We start from the raw sequence: 20238 nt of genomic DNA on the forward strand, positions 1-20238 counted from the left end.
TCTCCTTATTTGCAGGGAAAAGTAGCAATCAGGACAGGTTTTCTTATCTATCATATAGATAGATAGATAGATAGATAGATAGATAGATAGATAGATAGATAGATAGATAGATAGATAGATAGATAGATAAGAAGTGTCAGGCCCTGTACACACGTCCGAGGAACTCGACGGGCAAAACTCATCGTTTTGCTCGTCGAGTTCTGTGAGGATCTCGGCGAGCCAACTTTCCTCATAGAACAACAAGGAAATAGAGAACATGTTCTCTATTTGGCTCGACGAGGAACTCGTCGGCTTCCTCGGCCGAAAGTGTACACACGCCGGGTTTCTCGGCAGAATTCAGCTCCGACCAAGTTTCTGGCTATATTCTGCCGAGAAACTCGGTCGTGTGTACGGGGCCTCAGTGCCTACCTACACACATGAGATATAGGCGGTCGCCTAAGGCCTCACACTCGCAGGGGCCTCGTGACCGCCTAACTTACCCAATGCATTACACTAGTTTTGAGGGACAGGGGACCTTAACAGTGATGTGCTCAGGCAGCGTTAAGAGCCCTGACTCAGGAGCGGGGCCGTCAGCGTCCCTAACAACTAGTAAATATCGGTGACACCACCCCTTGTGACGTCAATGACCCAGCATGCCCTCAGTCAATGATGTCACAAGGGGGCGGGTTCACCCGGTGACATCACCGGGTGGCCCCCGCCCCTTAGTTGATAAAGAGCAGGATCTGGGGGCCAACTTGTTAAAGAGGACTTCCAGATTCTGATAAGCCCCCTGCCCGCAGACCCCCACAGCCACCAGCCAGGTTTGTGGGGAAGAGGCACTTGTCCTTGAATTATTTTTCCCATTATGGGTGTGAGTGGGGCCCCATGTCAAGTTTTGCCTAAGGTCTCACAAAGCCTAGAGCCACCTTTGCCCTCAAGCTAGAATAGCAGTAGTCAATTAACTTTGTTCACCAGCAAAAAGACTGCATCTAGAGTAGTATCATAATTGAGTGAATGTGTTTCTCCATATAGCATTCCTTAGATAATGAAATATCTGTGATACCAGACCCTCGGACCTTACAAAAAGCCTGAATGCATATCACTGCCCAGCTAGCTAAGGCACAGTACATACACACACCTGGGCACATGTGAAAAAGTGCTGTCTAGTCTACTTCTGTTTATTACTATTAGAAATGATGTACTACACCAGGTATAATGCAGTTGTTCATTATCACAGCCAGCAGTAATTCTCATCAATATAGTCTCCTAGGTGAATATGGTTGCTGCCGCCTGCTCTAATATCTGTAATTAAACATTACTTTTTGCACATGACTTTCCTCAAGTCTAAATTGAATAGACCGCACAGCATTTCCAGCTCTGACACACCATATTTTACAGTACATCACTGATCACTTTCTTCCTGTGTAAAAATGTTTAATTTTAAAGAGAATACTTATGCGGGATGTTATAAAGTGCAGTCAATGCCTATCACTACTACACATTAACTTAACTACACATTAACACAACACTGAAAACATATCCATTCATTAAGGTGTACAATCAGTCCAGTACAAAATATAATATATACATACATATATATATATACCTACAACCCCTATCATACATATATATATATACCTTTACACACACATGCATTTTAATGGCATCCCATTCTTAGTCCGTAGGGTTCAATATTGAGTTGGCACATGAGGAAATCATTCCCGACAGCTTTACTTCCAAAAATCCTTTTATTGAAGCTTCATATGACAAGTGGTTGACAGATGGAGCAGGGGACAAAGCGGTAGATGTGTTTTGCGCAAATGTTAGCTCTTAGTCATTACTTAATGAATTAGCCCACCCTTTGCAGCTATAACAGCTTCAACTCTTCTGGAAAGCCTGTCCACAAGGTTAAAGAGTGTGTCGATGGGATTGTTTGATCATTCTTCCAGAAGCGCATTTTTGAAGTCAGGTACTGATGTAGATGAGAAGGCCTGGCTTGCAGTCTCCACTCTAATTCATCCCAATGGTGTTCTATCGGGTTGAGGTCAGGACCCTGTGTAGGCCAGTTTTTCCACGCCAAATGCGCTCATCCATGTCCTTAGGGACCTTGCTTTGTGCACTGGTAAAACATATTTTGTGGAGCAGGGATTATGGTGTGGGGTTGTTTTCAGTTGGTGGCCTTAGTTCCATTGAAATCAGCATACCAAGACATTTTGAACAATTTCATTTTTCCAAATTGGTGGGAACAGTTTGGGGATGTCCCCTTCTTGTTCCAACATGACTGTGTACCAGTGTGCAAACAAGGTCCATAAAGACACGGATGAACGAGTTTGGGTGGAGAAGCTTGACTGGCCTGCACAGAGTCCTGACCTCAACCCGATAGAACACCTTTGGGATGAATTAGAGCAGAGACTGCGAGCCAGGCCTTCTCGTCCAATACCAATGCCTGAACTCACAAATGCGCGTCTGGAAGAATGGTTAAACATTCCCATAGACACACTCATAAACCTTGTGAACAGCCTTCCCAGAAGAGTTGCATCTGCTATATCTAAAAAGGGTTGGCCAACTCGATATTAAACCCTATGGACTGAGACTGGGATGCCATTAAAGTTCATGTGCGTGTAAAGGCAAGCGCCCCAATACTTTTGGTAATGTGTGTGTGTGTGTGTATGTGTGTGTATGTATATATTTATATATATATATATATATATATATATATATATATATATATATATATATATATATATATATATATATATAGTAAAGCAGTGCTCTAGTGCTCAAATAACACATGCCATTGAAATGTAATATTCCATAAAGTAGAAAAAGTGAAAAAAAGCGAAATATTAAAAACCATAAAAAATAGAAAACATCAATAAAGAGCTACAGTACATTTCCATGTAAGGAAAGTCCAAGCAGGACTAATCAACAGTTATCAGAAACATTTAATTTCAGTTATTGCTGGTCAAAGAGGACACACTAGCCAGTTCTGGAACTGGTGTGTAAGCCTCTATTGCTTACACACTAGGTTAAACACTGCTAGACGCCGTCAAAAAATGCTAAACAAAAAATGCAAGATAGCAGTTTTAGCTTTATAGTGTGCACGAAGACTTATGCCTTGTGACGGATTTTTCAGACGGAATACCGTTCAAGCTGTCTTGCATACACACTGTCACACCGTCAAGATCACAGTGACGTACAACACTACGACGAGCCGAGTTCAAAGCTTCGGAGCATGCGGCGACTTGATTCTGAGCATGCATGTTTTTTTCTCCGTCGGAGTTCCCTACAGATAAACGGAATTTTTTACGTCGGAAAAAAAGAGAACGGGCGCACACACACGGTCAGAATATCCAATGGAAAAATTCCGTCTGACTTTTTCCATCTGAAATTCCGATCGTGTGTACAAGGCATAAGTGTTCATGGGATGGACCTCATGGACAGGTTACTAAGGAAGCTACAAAGACGTAGACTTGTGTGCTGCTGTTCCACTATTCAGGATGTCAAGTGAGCTCAGAGTATAAAAGTAAGTGAACAAGTATCACTTATCTTCCAATAAAATACTGTTTGCTTTTAGAGCAAATCATGGGCTTGCAGCTCCTCTTGAGAAAATTATTCAATGCCCAGAAAATTCTCAGAAGTGTAGGGAAATTCCTATGTGCCAGGCAATAGGCTTGCCTTGGTCTCATAAAGTGACATGACATGGTAACCTGGTAGATCTGGCAGACTTACTATAAGCCAGGGGGTCTCAAAACTTTCTAAACAAAGGGCCAATTTATTGTCCTTCAGACTTTAGGGGGGCCGGACTGTAGTCAGTAGGAATAGAAAATGTCCCATCATTGATGTCAGTGGTAAAAATGTCCCATCATTGGCATCAGTGGGAGGAATAGTGCCCGATCATTGGTGTTGGTGGAAGGAATTGTGCCCCATATTGGTGCCAGTGGGAGAAATTGTGCCCCATTGTTGATGTTAGTGGGAGGAATTGTGCCTAATCATTGGTGTAATTGGAAACAATTGTGCCCCTGTGTGGGGTCAGTGGGAGGAATGATGCCCCATTACTGGTGTCAGTGGATGGAATAGTGCCCAAGGGCCTGATCAAACAAACAAAGGGCCGCAGTTTGGAGACCACTGTTATGAGCTAAGTCAAAAAGGCTCCCATCTTTGCCCATGAGTGCTCAAACCATCTTCTGCTTATATCATTTAAAGGATATGTTTAGTTTTGATTGCACCTAATTGACCTGTGAGGAGTTAGGTTTAAATTGCTAGATTGAGTGGTTGCCAAGCTTGATATCAGAACACTTCCTCTTCTCTTGCTTGATAGTGATAGAATCGTTTTTTTTTTTTACCCAGGCTTCTGTCAAACTCTGTCATACAAACAGCTTTGTGCTTTTTCTAATTCAGCAATGACTGTACATAGCTGCAGAAGAGGGGGCATAACAAGGCTCTTGAGCTATGTTCATTTTTCATGTTCATTTTACATCCTGCTCATGAAATGTCACTAATAATCCCAAATCATCAGACGGCAAGGGCGGCGTGCGTGGGGAGGAGTGTGGGCTGCTTTCTGAACACGCAGTGATTTATAGACTCTGTACAGTAACACAGTGACATTTGGAAAGGAATACTAAGTCAGACTTATTTGTGTTCTGGCAAAGGCTGACTCAGCCATCTTTCTATCTGTCCATTAAGAATGAAGAGCCAAGAATGAGACAAGTCAGAAAAGAGTCATTATATCTGGCCACAGGACAAAAGTGTAATCTCAGGGCATTTACCAGGCTTCCTAATGACTTTATGTTCCTGAGGAAAAAGTGCTGTGATAGCTCTGAGAATGTACAAGGATGGACTTAAATCATTTAGCTCTTAATTTGTGTCTATTGGCAATGTAGCCTCTGTCACACACTGGAGTATACCCCCAGATTATTTCCCATTTTAGATAAATCTTCTTTATTATTTTTGTTGGCATTCTTTTGCCTTTGATATTGTTCTACAGCAGCCAGGATACATTAGACTCACAAAGCTTAGGGTAGGACAGGTCTGTGGGATTTATGTGAAAATGCATGGTATAAAGCTGGCCTTATAGGCTATTAAAAATGGCAGTAGGGTATAAATACTAAAACAGCCCGTAAAATGGGACTGGATAAGGTGTTAGCCCAGCTGGATCTATATATTTACTCTGATGCTCTAAAGTTAGTGGGGCAAATAGCAATACTTGGATCTGAACATCATGATAGCTGGTAGCTACAAACCCCTTCTATGGTCCTCCCTAAAGCAGCACCTGCCTGCATCACTGCCTTCCTTCGTTTGTCTCTCATTCTTGACTCAATATTTTTTTTATTGTTTGAACTACATGGACTTGTTTTTTTTCAACCTGACTATCTATGTAACTATGTAATGTGAACATTTGGCTAAGCCAATCAGGTCTGTGGAAGATCCAAGCCTCAAAATTATGTTCTGTCTTGCTTTATGCACATGACTAAGGCCTTTTTCACACAGGTGTTCAAAGAAAAATGGATTCGGTTTACACCAGTTTTTTCCTCAATTTTCAATTCAGTTAATTTTACATCAGTTTACAATGGTTTTACATCCATTTTTACATTCACCTGTCTGCGTCCTTAACAACCATGACCACAGAATGTAAATAAAGGAGCCAACATGAAAACAATTTTTCTTTAAATGTGTGCAAGTCCCCTCCCTCTAATCCATACTAGGCCCTTCAGATCAGGTATGAATTGTGGGGATGGCAGAAATAAAAACAAGAAATGACATGAGGTTCCCCCAATCCATGAAAGACCCCTCAGGTATCAGTTGAAATTGGGGGAACCTCATTCCAAGAAAAAAATAAAATGGTGTGAGGTTGTGCTCAAAATCCATATTAGACCCTTATCCGAGTATGCAGCTTGGCAGGCTAGGTAAGTGAGGGACAATCGTATGTTCACCCCCAAACTAAACCCAGCCACATGCCCTCAACAGGGGGAGGCTGGGATCTGGGGGCCCCCTTGTTATAGAAGGCTTCCAGAGTCTGATAAGTTACCCGGCACCCCCACAACCATTGGCCAGGGTTGTGAGAAAGAAGTCCTTGTCATCATCAACATGGGGACAAGGTGCTAAGCCAGGTCTCCCTGGCTTGAAGTCCCCCTCCCAAAATCCATACCAGACCAGAAATGCCTGGTATGAATTGTGGGGGGACTCATGCAGTTTTTTGTTTCACTTTCGTTTAGATTCAACTGTCAACAGGAAAAATCTGGTATCCATATTTGGATCAAGTTTGTTAATTCGCATGGCTGCTTGAAGTGTAGAATAGAGGGTTGAAATCCAAGACATCATGGGACCTAAGTCAATGTGGACTTCAAAAATTGCCAGTCTACCCGGTCAAAAACTTTTCATAGGCAAAAACTTAAGGGGTAAGGTCTCTGGACAACATGTATAAGATCAATGACCTTTGTAGTGTTGTTGCCGGCATCTTAGGACATGACAAAATTTACCTGGTCATTGTGGATCAGCTGGGGAACAAAGGGAAGTATCCTGTTAGGCCTCATACACACGGACGGACTGTCTGCTGAAAAAGGTCCGCCGGACCGTTTTCAGCGGACAGTCCGCTGCCGGATTTCTGTCTGATGGTTGTACACACCATCAAACAGAAATCCGCGCGGACACGATACGCGGTGACGTGGCCGTGCCATCGCTGCGACGATTACGTGGCAACGTGCGCGGCCCTGGAAGGTTAATGCTTCCACGCATGCGTCGAATCACTTCGACGCATGCGAGGGCTTTCGGCTGAGCGGACATGTACAGTGAGTCTGTACAGACGACCGAACATGTCCGACGAACAGGCTTCCAGCGGACATGTTTCTTAGCATGCTAAGACATTTTTGTCCGCTGGAAAACGGTCGGCTGGACAAATGTCCGCTGGAAACCTGTCCGATCGGCCATACACATGACCGAACATGTCCGCTGAAACTGGTCCACGGACCAGTTTCAGTGGACATGTTCGGTCGTGTGTACGGGGCCTTAGAGAACATTTTGGAGAACAGATTGAGGTCAATGTTTAAAAGGGTAATTGACCTGTAATCTTTCAATGGGTGAGGTCTTTGTCTGGTTTTGGTATTACCAGAATGTGGGCTCTCGATAGATCTTGTGGAGGGCATTGGCCTGCTGTGATAGAGTTGTAAGCTCGTACAAAGTAAGGGTAGAGGATCTCTTGGAGTGACTTTTAGTATCTGAGGAAAAAACATCTGGTCTCAGGGTTTACCTAGACTTAGAGGTTTAGCCATAGAGATTGCCGTAACCAACTCTTCTGCTGTTACAGGGCCTTCCATCTCTTCCCTGGCACGTGAGGATAGCATGGGCATACCTGAGGACTGTGAAAATGAGTGAATCAAGGCTATTTTGGAGGACTATGAGTCCAAACTTGAACCTCTAAGATTACATAATTTGCTATTGAAATGCTGGAAAGTATGAGCAATCACGGTTGAGTTCATAACTTTGGAACCTCAGAATTAGTCATGTGTGTCACACACAGGTCCATGCTTGTGGGAATACCCACAACCCTTGGCATACAATAAAACGCAAATCTGTAGTGGAGAAACTTCCTCTTCGCTTGAACTTTCTGGAATGAATACCCAGCATTCCTCTCACAAACCCCCCTTGTGGTTCCACCCAACCCATCTGTCCTTCAGCCTCTAATCAGATAAGACCTACATCCCTTCCACACTGAACTGATTTTGATTTTAAATGTCCTTATTTCTTCTGAGAAATCCTCACTTCCTGTTCTTAACACACAGCTAATTTCTCTATGCAACGTAGAGAGCGTCCTGACTCTCCCGTAGTCCAATAGAGGGGGGAGCACGACACTCCACACCAGGGAGAAAGCCTTGCATTACTGTGTGGAGTTACAGACAGAAGAACAGGAAGTGAGGATTTCTCAGAAGAAATAAGGACATTTAAAAACAAAATCGAAGGATGAGGTAAGTGAAGGAGGACTGCACTAAGGCAAAGGAAGCTATTTAGGGGAAAAAATTGTACCTTTACAACCCCTTTAATGCTGACCTTTTGTCCATTTTCTCTTCTCTTACTTTCTAATAAATCAGCTAGAAAATTCTCTAAATTTACCCACTGCCTGCATCACATTATTGCTCTCCAGATCCCTTTGTATGATTTCCTCTTACATCCTGTCCTAGTGACAAAATGGTAACCAAGGCAAGAAGTGAGTAGAATCTTATCAATGAAAACACAATAAATATGTCAATAAAACATATCCCCTTTTCCATTCATAACTTAAAAAAACTAACTAATATTACACTGTAATACTTTCTTTATTCCTGCTAAAAAATGTTTCAAATATACCCACTATGACTTAAAGGTTTTTAAGCTGCTAATATAAAATGAGAAAAAAACAAAATGAATGCCTATTGAGACAAAATATCTGATTTATAGTGTTATTGACATTTAGAGCATTAATATCACCAAGGATTTATTACTATCTAATGCTGAACTCCCTATTTTGGTGTCCCACAGGCAGCAATACATTAAAATCAAACATATTGGATCGGGAGGGAGTTAAACTTTAAAACGTTTTCAAGTTCTTTGTTTAGTGCCAATTTTTTTTGCATGTCAGAAAGTCTTAGAAGTTGTACAGTAGAGGTTAGACTCGGTATGTATGTATGTATGTATGTATGTGTATATATATATATATATATATATATATATATATATATATATATATATATATATATATATATATATATATATATATAAAACTTACCCATACCATCACTGAATCTCCAATGTGACTTGTGGGAATGTTTTGAAAAGCAATACAATTTGCTTTCCAAGAGTAATGGCAGCTTGGGCTAATTTCTTTTAGTATTATCAATCTTGCCCTGCTTCTTGGGACTGACAGATTGTCTGGAGAGAGGCAGAAATTGGAAAGCAGAAATAACGGGAAGTATTGACTTAGCAGGGCTGCTTTCTTTATGGCATTATAAACTTTCTCCTTTAGTCGCACCAGTAATACAGTGATGTTTCTTTTCTTGTTTTATTTATTTTCTCTTTACTTTGATCATAAAATGAATAATGGAAGCTGATCTAAGAATAAAAAACTCAGTATGTCTTAATAAACTCAGGCCATTTTTCTTAGGTGCAAATAATTTACAGACTGAGAGAAATATAGCAACATGGGGATGCCTGGAGTCTTGCTACTGTATATATATATTCCCTTTTTCAGCCCCAGAAAACAAAAATGTACATAATATTCCTTAACTCACATACTTATATACTTTTCCATACTTTTTTGGGACACATCTAAATAATCTGCATAAATGTAAATATATATAAAATAGTATTACATACTGAATATACAAATACATTATACTGTGAAAGGTGAAGAAAAGACTTTCCAAAGTTTTATAACATTTAAAGACACTGAAGTCATTTGTGACCTTTTATCTCTCTTTGTGTTTTTTAATTAAATATTTGGTATTGCATTCTATTTCAAGTTCAAAATTTCTATTGAACCTATTGGAAAATGCTGTGATTAGGCAACCCCCAGGCATATTAATAAAAATAACTGGGAATTTGTAATTTTTCAGTTTTAAGCATTCAAAGGAATTACTGTTCCTGGTCAAATTAATTGTTTGATATTTTACATGTTCCCCGGACAGTTCCTATCCCCCATGCTATTTTTTGGTGCTCCTTTGCCTATTAGCCCAGAAAATTGACATTTTTTAGTTGACAGATTTAGCTCCCATTGATTTCAATGGTTCTATTCGCCATGTTTCCTATCCAAACTGCTTTGTTCAGCGCATCCTTACTTCTAATGGTGGTAGGCCAAAAGAAGTGGCAAGGGCAGGTAATGGTGAAAGTGCCATTCCAACAAGACATGTTGCAAGAGCTGAAAATCGAAACAGGCCGGCAGATACCACAGAAGTTGATAAAAGCTCCTGTGGCAGGAGCAGGCCAGCAGAGGTGGCAAAAGCTGGTAATCGTGACAGCAGCAGGCTAGAAAAGATGCCAGGAGCTAGTAATGTTGGTAGGCCAGCAGAGGTGGCATGAGCTTCTAAGGGTGGCAGGCCAACAGAAGTGACGATCTAGTAATGGTGACAGTGGCAGGCCAGGAGACGGGGTAGGAGCTGAAAATGGAAACAGGCCATAGGATGCCATAGGAGCTGGTAATGGTGGCAGGCCAGCAGAAGTGGCAAGAGCTGTTAATGGTGGCAGTGGCAGGAGCTAGTTATGTTGACAGGGCAACATTTTACTGTGCTGAGGGTACCTGCAGACGGCAAAAACAGAAGCTCCAGTGCATAGTGTGCAAGCTATAGCCAGTAGACTAATGTGAAAAACCTAACAATCCATAGAAGCCCCACCTCAAAGAGTGTCAGCATAAGCCCTGGCCTCTGGGCAACAGGTTCTTCCACTGTATCTCCTTTTAGCATTGTTATCTCCCTTTGGACTTCTGGGGTTTGGATGGGGTGAAATGTCCCCCCGGAAGCCTGCCTTATGTTCTCCTCCGCACCACCAAAACTCCTACCCACCTCCTTCTTGTACTGCTCATCTACCTCATGATGCCTCTGTCTCAATGGAGCCATTAGATGATGTTATTGAGAATGAGGAGGTAGAGGTGACTGTACTGTCACTATAATCAAGGTGCAGGAAACTAGGTGTCACCTCCAGTTTATGCAGTGTACCCCATTATGCATCCTTCCCAGAATCCCAGCAAATGTATCCATGTACCCAGGGATGTAAAGGAGACTTAACATCCCAATCCATGTATGCTGGGTCAGGACACATTTCAGTAAATTAATGGCTTTCTAGGCAAAAAATGACAGCTGGGTACTTTCCACTGTGGTGTAGTACAGGCCCTAAAACTCACAAAAGGGCGACTCCCCCAGCTAAAATGGGAGTAGCAGTAAAGTTAGTAGTTTTTACAAGCTAGCATAGAGATGCTGGGCATGATTAAGGAACATGGTTTTCTTCCATTTCAGCAGCTGTGAAATTGACAACTACTGTATGTTGTCATTATCAAAGATTCTGCTACAAATGGTGTAGTTAGGAGCATAGGCACAGAAGCATGGGTGTGCACACACACACATGCAGACAACACAACTGTGTTTGAGCATTAGGGTGCACATCCCAATGCAATAGGCTGTGCACACCTATGGTTACAAGTCATGTGGCAAGGTTCAAGCATATGCCTGGCCCTTTGCAGCATGCCTCCTTCTGATCAGCACTATTTACTGATTTTCCATAAGTTAAGCCTCTCAAACCCTTTGTCAGACTTTCCTACTCATTGTTTGAGGCCACAGATGTGGCATTGTATGCAGACAGAGAATCTTGTCGGTGAGGAGAGAGATAGAAAATTAGGAAAGAGGAGGAGTGCAGGCCTTTTGCTGCTTACCAATATCACTGAGGTCAAGTGTGCACCATGCTTTGTGGTCCAGATTCATGTATTGCCTCATACGTGTGGTAACCAAATAACTAATAGTTTTACTGGGCGTGATGTGGTGCAGGCAGAGGCTCCAAACCACAACACTGCTGTTGGTAGCAGATGTGTGAATAATGCCATCCAGTGGAATAGGACAACTGCTTCCTCCTGTCCTCCTGGAATCAGGATGTTGTGTTTTGGTGAAGTTAACAATGTAGTAATTTGGTGTGCAAAATTGTATAACACAAGTAAGTGGTGATGTTCTGCAAACAAAGGATAGATTTGCATGTGCCACTCATATAAGTTCAGGCTGCTGATACTGAAATAAAAAAAAAAAAACAGACAAAATTCCATTAAGATTAAATATACCTCCTCAGTTAATAAAATTTAAAACACTAAACCCTAACCCATATACAATAAACCACATCCCTATTTTTTTTTTAACCTAGCTGAAAGTAAAATAAATAAATACCATAAAATAGAAGAAAAAATCTGAAATAAAAGAAAACAATTCTGCAAAGGGAGTAGGGGTGGGGTAATAGAAGCTGCACAAAGGTCCTGAAAAGGGCTGTTGGGTCTTTGCATTGCACAGTACAGTAATGTGGTAAATAAACAATCCCCATAATTAAAAGGGTTGTAAACCCTCATGTTCATTCACCTTAATGCATCCTATGCATTAAGGTGAAAAACTTCTGTCACTGAGCAGCTCCCCTGTTTTACTCACCTGAGCCCATTCGTTCCCCCATCGGAGACGGGGTCTACCTCTCTGGTCGGTGTTCCCGGCTCTTGATTAGATATATTGATGGCGGCGCAGCCATTGGCTCCCACTGCTGTCAATCAAATCCAATGACGTGGGCGCAGGGGGTGGGGCTGGGTCCGGCATTCTGTGTCTATGGACGCAAATGCTGGACTCGGGAGCACGCCCGCACATAGGCCCAGATTCACAAAGCACTTACGTCGACGTATAACACGTTACGCCGACGTAAGTGCCAATATGCGCCGGCGTATGTGTGCGGCAGACCCACGAACCAACATGCGCCTAAAAATAGGGTACACCCAGCCGGCGTATCTTGCACATGTCGGCGTAGGGTGGGCGCACATATGGGCTGGGCGCATGGTGCCGCTCCCATTGATTAGCCATTCAAACATGCAAATGAGGGAAATACGCCGATTCACGAACGTGCGTGTGCCCGGCGCATGGTACACGAGATGCGCGTAAGTTTTACGTCCGGCGTATAGTTATTCCCCATACATGAGGTGCAACCCGGCAACATACATGCACAGGTCTGCACCAGGGAACACAAGCCGGCTTATAGTGTGTTGGACGTGTGTCTGGCTGGGCGTACGTTATGTTCACAGCGTACATGGTGATCCGACGTAGCTTAGGCAGTTGTGGCGGCGTGGTTGTGAGCAGGCACAGGGGGGTGCTGTGTATGTGTCCACGTCACGGCGCATGCGCAGTTTGTGATACGTACCTGTCTGGCGCTCGGCCCATCATTAGCATGGGGTCACGCCAACTTCCACCTACGCTGGCATGCGCCTTCGAAACCTACGCTACTCTGGCGCAGCGTTGGGGGCACTGGCTTGCTGAATTCTATGCTTGCCTCTCCGCGCTTTGTTGGTGTGGCGTATAGTGTTTGCTCTACGGCGGCGTAATGTGCGCCTTGCTCTCTGTGAATCTGGGCCAATATGTTTGTTATTAAAAAAAATAAAAAATAGGGTTTACAACCCATTTTATCCTTCTAAGCCACATGACAGACCACAGTTCAAAGGCCAGGAAATGCATTATTGGTAACTGGATACTATAGCTGTGAAAAGCCACATTGGTTTTCCCAAACTGTAAAAGAGTTGGGTTTGCCTCATGCTTGACCAGAACCTTGAAAGAGAAGTTTGGGAACATAAATAAACAATCATAATTACTGATGCTGCATCTGTCCCCCGCTGCTTCTTTAGTGATCATAGAGTCGGTGACTGTCAGTCACTGGCTCTCTGCTCTGCTCCTCCAGTGCTCACTGAAGTGCTGGGCTGTGAAAAGGGCGGGAACAGCTGGCTCAGGCTCCCAGTGGCTCACCGAGATGCTGAGCCAGCTGCCAGTTCAGGGATCTGGGTGGACCTCGACATTAAAGTTGTGATTGATCCAGAGGCTGGCTGAGAGGCATCAGCTGACAGCAAACTTTAGCCCGCTGTCAGCTGAAAACGGTCACAGAAGTGCAGAATAATGTGCACTCTTGTAACCCAGTTAAGTAGTGCAAAAAGTGCTTTGGCCCTCTTTCTCATTTGACCACTTAGTGTCCGATTACCCACAATGTACAGTGGATGGGCTGCTGTAGGCAAAGTGACGTACCCGTATATCGCTCCCCTCATGCGGCGCCCGCTGTGATTGCATACAGTGGGAGCCTGTCAGCAAGTCTCGGACAATCTTTCACGGCTGGGACCTACTGCTCGGCTGTGTGCAATTACAGCCCAGAGCTCTTGTGTTGTTAAACAACACAGAGCACTCTACAGAGGGAGCAATCTGCAAAGCTGGGATGAGAAACAGAGATCTCTTGGTAAAACAACTGTACACACATTACACATTGATTTTTTTATCGAAAACATGTAGCAAAATTCATTTTGGCCAAAATTTATGAAGAGCGTAGATTTTTTTTTTCTTTTAATGAACATGTTTTTTTAGCAGAAAGTAATATATATATATATATATATATATATATATATATATATATATATATACATTTTAATCTTCAGTCTTTTTTTGTTTAATTTAAAAAAGCTGTGGTGATCAAATACCACCGAAAGAAAAAATATATATATATATCTATTTTATTTGAGTACAGCATTGACCGCGCAATCTCCAGTTAAAGTAGCATAGTGGCAAATAGCAAAAAATGGGATGGTCATGAAGGGGGTAAAATCTTCCGAAGCTGAAGTGGTTATGTTCATCCCTATAGTTTACCAATGAACATATGGGCCCGGATTTACATACATCGGCGCATATTTATGCCGGCGTAGCGTATCGAATATACGCTACGCTGATGCAGCGCAGAGAGGCAAGCACAGTATTCACAAAGCACTTGCTCCCACTCGCTGTCAAATCTACGCTGGGTTTCCTCAGCGTAAGCCAGTGTAGGTGGAAGTGGGCGTGAGCCATGCTAATGAGGCGTGACCCCATGCAAATGATGGGCCAAGCGCCATAGAAGTACTTAAAATGAACGGCGCATGCGTCGTTCCTTGGCCGCATCTCAGCGCGCATGCTCAGAATCACGTGGAAACAACTGCCTAAGATACGTCGAATCACTGCCTACGACGTGAACGTAACCTACGCCTAGTCATATTCACGTACTACGTAAACGACGTAAAATACGACGACTGGATTCCCTGGTCCATACCTTTGCATGGGTTGCGCCTCCTATATGGGAAATAACTTTACGCCGGACGTACGACTTACGCAAACCGTGTATATTATGCGCCGGGCGCAAGTACGTTCGCGAATTGCCGTATCTCCCTCATTTGCATATTTGAATAGAAAATCAATGGGTGCGCCAGATGCGTCCAGCGTAAATATGCGCCCACGATACGCCGGCGTAGGCAAGTTACGCAGGTCGGATTAAGCCTATTTTCAGGCGTATCTAGTTTTGTGGGCACGGCGCACAGATACAGTTTGACGGCGCATATTTCCACTTACGCGACGTATCTCGAGATATGTCGGCTCAAGTGCTTTGTGAATCCGGGCCATACTGTATATTAAAAGGTAGTAGAAAAGTGGAGATTAGCACAATAATTTTTTCAAAGGTAATAGAAAAGAAATGTTTTTAAAACCAACATTTTGCAAGCAAGAATTTCCTTTTCTTTAATGACTTAAAAAATTCCTGCTTAACTGTATTTGTTATCATTCTATTATTTCTTTGTAAAGCAATTATGTAGCAGTGTTCAGTTAGTAAACCTAAGTGCTCAAAAAAGTTTAATATTTCAGAACTGATTCCGTTCCATAAAAAGCTGACTCCAAGGTGATGTACTGTCAGTCCCACATCGATGGTGTCTAGTCATAAATGTCAACAGTGAATGAAAACAGTCATTGAGGAAGACACAGCCAGTGGCGTGTTTTAAGCAGCACAACAGTTTTGATTTGGTACTAGTGTCAACTTCTTGGTAATGTCAAGATGTGCTTTATAGTTTTATTTTGTAACAAACACATTTTGATGGAGTGTTTTAGACTTGTCTCTATGTCTAGTTTTTGACGTATTGAACCTTGTACTCTGAAATCAGATGTTACTCTAGCCCAAAACCAGAATCCTTTCTTATTTGCAACAAATGTTTTCAGGGCTTGAATTGTAACATATTTAGGGTAGACTTTAATAAACAATTAGCTATGATAATCACTTATGTTTTTTTTTCTTCTTTTTGCATTCTAGATTGACAGCCAAAGCAGTTGCTGTGCTTCTTCCGATTCTTGGAAGCTCCTGGATCTTTGGGGTTCTTGCTGTAAATGAACAGTCTATAGTATTCCAGTATATGTTTGCTGTTTTCAATTCTTTACAGGTATGCAACATGTAACATGGTAGTTCATAAAGCAACAGAAAGTGTTATGGTAGCTGAATCATGTTATTATTTAAAGCGAAAGAAAAAAAATTTTAACATTAGATTGATGATCATTTTGTCAAGGGGAATCGGGTAGTTTTTTTTAAAAACAAAGCAGTACTTACCGTTTTAGAGAGCGATCTTCTCCGCCGCTTCCGGGTATGGTCTTCGGGACTGGGCGTTCCTATTTGATTGACAGGCTTCCGACGGTCGCATACATCGTGTCACAAATAGCCGAAAGAAGCCGAACGTCGGTGCGGCTCTATACGGCGCCTGCGCACCGACGTTCGGCTACTTTCGGGAAATCGTGACGTGATAGATGCGACCGTCGGAAGCCTGTCGGAAGACTGTCAATCAAATAGGAACGCCTAGTCCCGCAGCCCATACCCGGAAGCGGCGGAGAAGATCGCTCTCTAAAACGGTAAGTACTGCTTTGTTTTTAAAAAAACTACCCGCTTCCCCTTGACAAAATGAGCATGAATCTAATGTTAAAAATTAACACTTCCGGGTGAACCTCCACTTTAAGGGATTCACTTTTCGTAGTCTATAATAGATCAACAAGATTAGTGTCGCAATACAAAATATTTATGCTAACTGTAAATAATGCTTGGGATTTAGGCGCAACAGCATTAGGCATATGGCATAGCATTGGGAATAACTTTATGCAGAGAAAACCCTATTCCTCCTAAAATGTGGAAAATATTATTATTTTAACAGCTTAGACAATATAATACAGTTTTGTAGTTTATCAGTACTTAGAATATATAAACCTCCTAATAAATGCTGTTCTCTTCTTTTAGGGATTTTTCATATTTCTATTTCACTGCCTTCTTAATTCTGAGGTAAGTTTCCCATAAAACAAGTTAACAACCAACATTGGTATTATATTTAAAACTGAACTTTATAAGTTATTTGACTAACCAATAGCCCCCCCCCCCCCCCTCACTTGCTCTCTTACTAAGCATGTTTAAGTTAGTAAACTTGAAAAAAATAATTGGTACTATATAAACAAGTATCAAGTCCAGTTATCATGCACAAGCATCATAAAGTAGACAAAATACTTCCTTTAGATAAATGCACAAAGAGAAAAAACACAAACAGCAAACAGAGCTAAAGTATTGTAGCAAGGGGAAGCCGTATTGAAAAGAAGAACATAGACCTCTGAAACTTCACTTCAGTTGAGGTTATGCTTCAGGCATGCCTTTTCTTTTGATGGAGGAAATCTTTAATTCTAAGGCCTCGTACACACGGACGGACTGTCCGATGAAAACGGTCCACCGGACCGTTTTCATCGGACATGTCCGCTCGGAGATTTCTGTCTGATGGTTGTACACACCATCAAACAGAAATCCGCGCGGACACGATACCCGGTGACGTGGCCGCGACGATGACGCGGCGACGTGCGCGGCCCTGGAAGGTCAATGCTTCCACGCATGCGTCGAAACACTTCGACGCATGCGAGGGCTTTGAAATAAAAGAAAACAATTCTGCAAAGGGAGTAGGGGTGGGGTAATAGAAGCTGCACAAAGGTCCTGAAAAGGGCTGTTGGGTCTTTGCATTGCACAGTACAGTAATGTGGTAAATAAACAATCCCCATAATTAAAAGGGTTGTAAACCCTCATGTTCATTCACCTTAATGCATCCTATGCATTAAGGTGAAAAACTTCTGTCACTGAGCAGCTCCCCTGTTTTACTCACCTGAGCCCATTCGTTCCCCCATCGGAGACGGGGTCTACCTCTCTGGTCGGTGTTCCCGGCTCTTGATTAGATATATTGATGGCGGCGCAGCCATTGGCTCCCACTGCTGTCAATCAAATCCAATGACGCGGGCGCAGGGGGTGGGGCTGGGTCCGGCATTCTGTGTCTATGGACGCAAATGCTGGACTCGGGAGCACGCCCGCACATAGGCCCAGATTCACAAAGCACTTACGTCGACGTATAACACGTTACGCCGACGTAAGTGCCAATATGCGCCGGCGTATGTGTGCGGCAGACCCACGAACCAACATGCGCCTAAAAATAGGCTACACCCAGCCGGCGTATCTTGCACATGTCGGCGTAGGGTGGGCGCACATATGGGCTGGGCGCATGGTGCCGCTCCCATTGATTAGCCATTCAAACATGCAAATGAGGGAAATACGCCGATTCACGAACGTGCGTGTGCCCGGCGCATGGTACGCGAGATGCGCGTAAGTTTTACGTCCGGCGTATAGTTATTCCCCATACATGAGGTGCAACCCGGCAACATACATGCACAGGTCTGCACCAGGGAACACAAGCCGGCTTATAGTGTGTTGGACGTGTGTCTGGCTGGGCGTACGTTATGTTCACAGCGTACATGGTGATCCGACGTAGCTTAGGCAGTTGTGGCGGCGTGGTTGTGAGCAGGCACAGGGGGGTGCTGTGTATGTGTCCACGTCACGGCGCATGCGCAGTTTGTGATACGTACCTGTCTGGCGCTCGGCCCATCATTAGCATGGGGTCACGCCAACTTCCACCTACGCTGGCATGCGCCTTCGAAACCTACGCTACTCTGGCGCAGCGTTGGGGGCACTGGCTTGCTGAATTCTATGCTTGCCTCTCCGCGCTTTGTTGGTGTGGCGTATGGTGTTTGCTCTACGGCGGCGTAATGTGCGCCTTGCTCTCTGTGAATCTGGGCCAATATGTTTGTTATTAAAAAAAATAAAAAATAGGGTTTACAACCCATTTTATCCTTCTAAGCCACATGACAGACCACAGTTCAAAGGCCAGGAAATGCATTATTGGCGCACATTATATTTAAAACTGAACTTTATAAGTTATTTGACTAACCAATAGCCCCCCCCCCCTCACTTGCTCTCTTACTAAGCATGTTTAAGTTAGTAAACTTGAAAAAAATAATTGGTACTATATAAACAAGTATCAAGTCCAGTTATCATGCACAAGCATCATAAAGTAGACAAAATACTTCCTTTAGATAAATGCACAAAGAGAAAAAACACAAACAGCAAACAGAGCTAAAGTATTGTAGCAAGGGGAAGCCGTATTGAAAAGAAGAACATAGACCTCTGAAACTTCACTTCAGTTGAGGTTATGCTTCAGGCATGCCTTTTCTTTTGATGGAGGAAATCTTTAATTCTAAGGCCTCGTACACACAGACGGACTGTCCGATGAAAACGGTCCACCGGACCGTTTTCATCGGACATGTCCGCTCGGAGATTTCTGTCTGATGGTTGTACACACCATCAAACAGAAATCCGCGCGGACACGATACCCGGTGACGTGGCCGCGCCGCCGCCGCGACGATGACGCGGCGACGTGCGCGGCCCTGGAAGGTCAATGCTTCCACGCATGCGTCGAAACACTTCGACGCATGCGAGGGCTTTCGGCCGAACGGACATGTCCGGTGAGTCTGAACAGACGACCGAACATGTCCGACGGACAGGCTTCCAGCGGACATGTTTCTTAGCATGCTAAGAAGCATTTGTCTGCTGGAAACCTGTCCGATCCGCCGGAAAATTGTCCGGTCGGACGTACAGACGACCGAACATGTCCGCTAAACTGGTCTGCGGACCAGTTTCAGCAGACATGTTCGGTCGTGTGTACGGGGCCTTAATTACAACATGGCAAAAAAAAAAGTGCAAAAGCTTTGTGCATTACCTCAAAACTATTTATTTAATAAAATACAAAAGCAAATGGCTAATTGTAACAAATTAAATCACTGACTGATTTTGAGGGGTATACCCTACAAAATGGGGCAGCCATTTAATCTGCTGCATAGTGGGGCCCAGGCCACCATACAGAACATATGCATCCTGGTCTGATGTAGGTACTGGGATTTTATCCACTTACTTTTATTCACGTCTATAGTTATTTTGCTTTTGTGAGCATGTTTTTGCACTTCTTTTAATAAATACATTTTTTTGAGGCAATATACAAAGCTTTTGCGCCCCTTTTTTGCCATTCTGTTACAAAACTTCCTTTACCTGAACTGACTGAGTCAAATTATTTGTTTCACGTACTCCATCTACCAAACATGGCAGCTCACAGTGATGGAGTTTCAGCAACAGAGGTAGTGCTATCAATTCAGAAAGCAGTAGGCAGGATTAGGTATGGCCAGGTGCTGATTGACAATCTACAGACCTGCAAATCAACAGTAACAATGCAGAAACATCATAAAACATATTTCATCCTACTGTTGAGCAAGCATAGACAGCCTACATTAACGTTGCAACATTGCTAAATTAAGGAGCAGTGCAGAATTGTTTCCACACGATCACAAGGATCTG

General features: G+C 43.2%; 1 protein-coding gene across 2 annotated transcripts in view; it reads left to right on the forward strand.

The window, feature by feature from the left end:
- The window catches only part of ADGRD1 (adhesion G protein-coupled receptor D1), an 802257-nt gene that overhangs the window by 768291 nt on the left and 13728 nt on the right, over window positions 1-20238 (forward strand). For both annotated transcript variants that reach the window (XM_040347511.1, XM_040347515.1), the window contains 2 exons: window positions 15805-15931; window positions 16771-16812. In XM_040347511.1, the coding sequence (XP_040203445.1) occupies window positions 15805-15931; window positions 16771-16812 (169 nt within the window). The remainder of the gene's footprint in view (window positions 1-15804; window positions 15932-16770; window positions 16813-20238) is intronic.

This window comes from Rana temporaria, chromosome 1 (assembly GCF_905171775.1).
Source record: "Rana temporaria chromosome 1, aRanTem1.1, whole genome shotgun sequence".
Classification (NCBI taxonomy): Eukaryota; Metazoa; Chordata; class Amphibia; order Anura; family Ranidae; genus Rana; species Rana temporaria.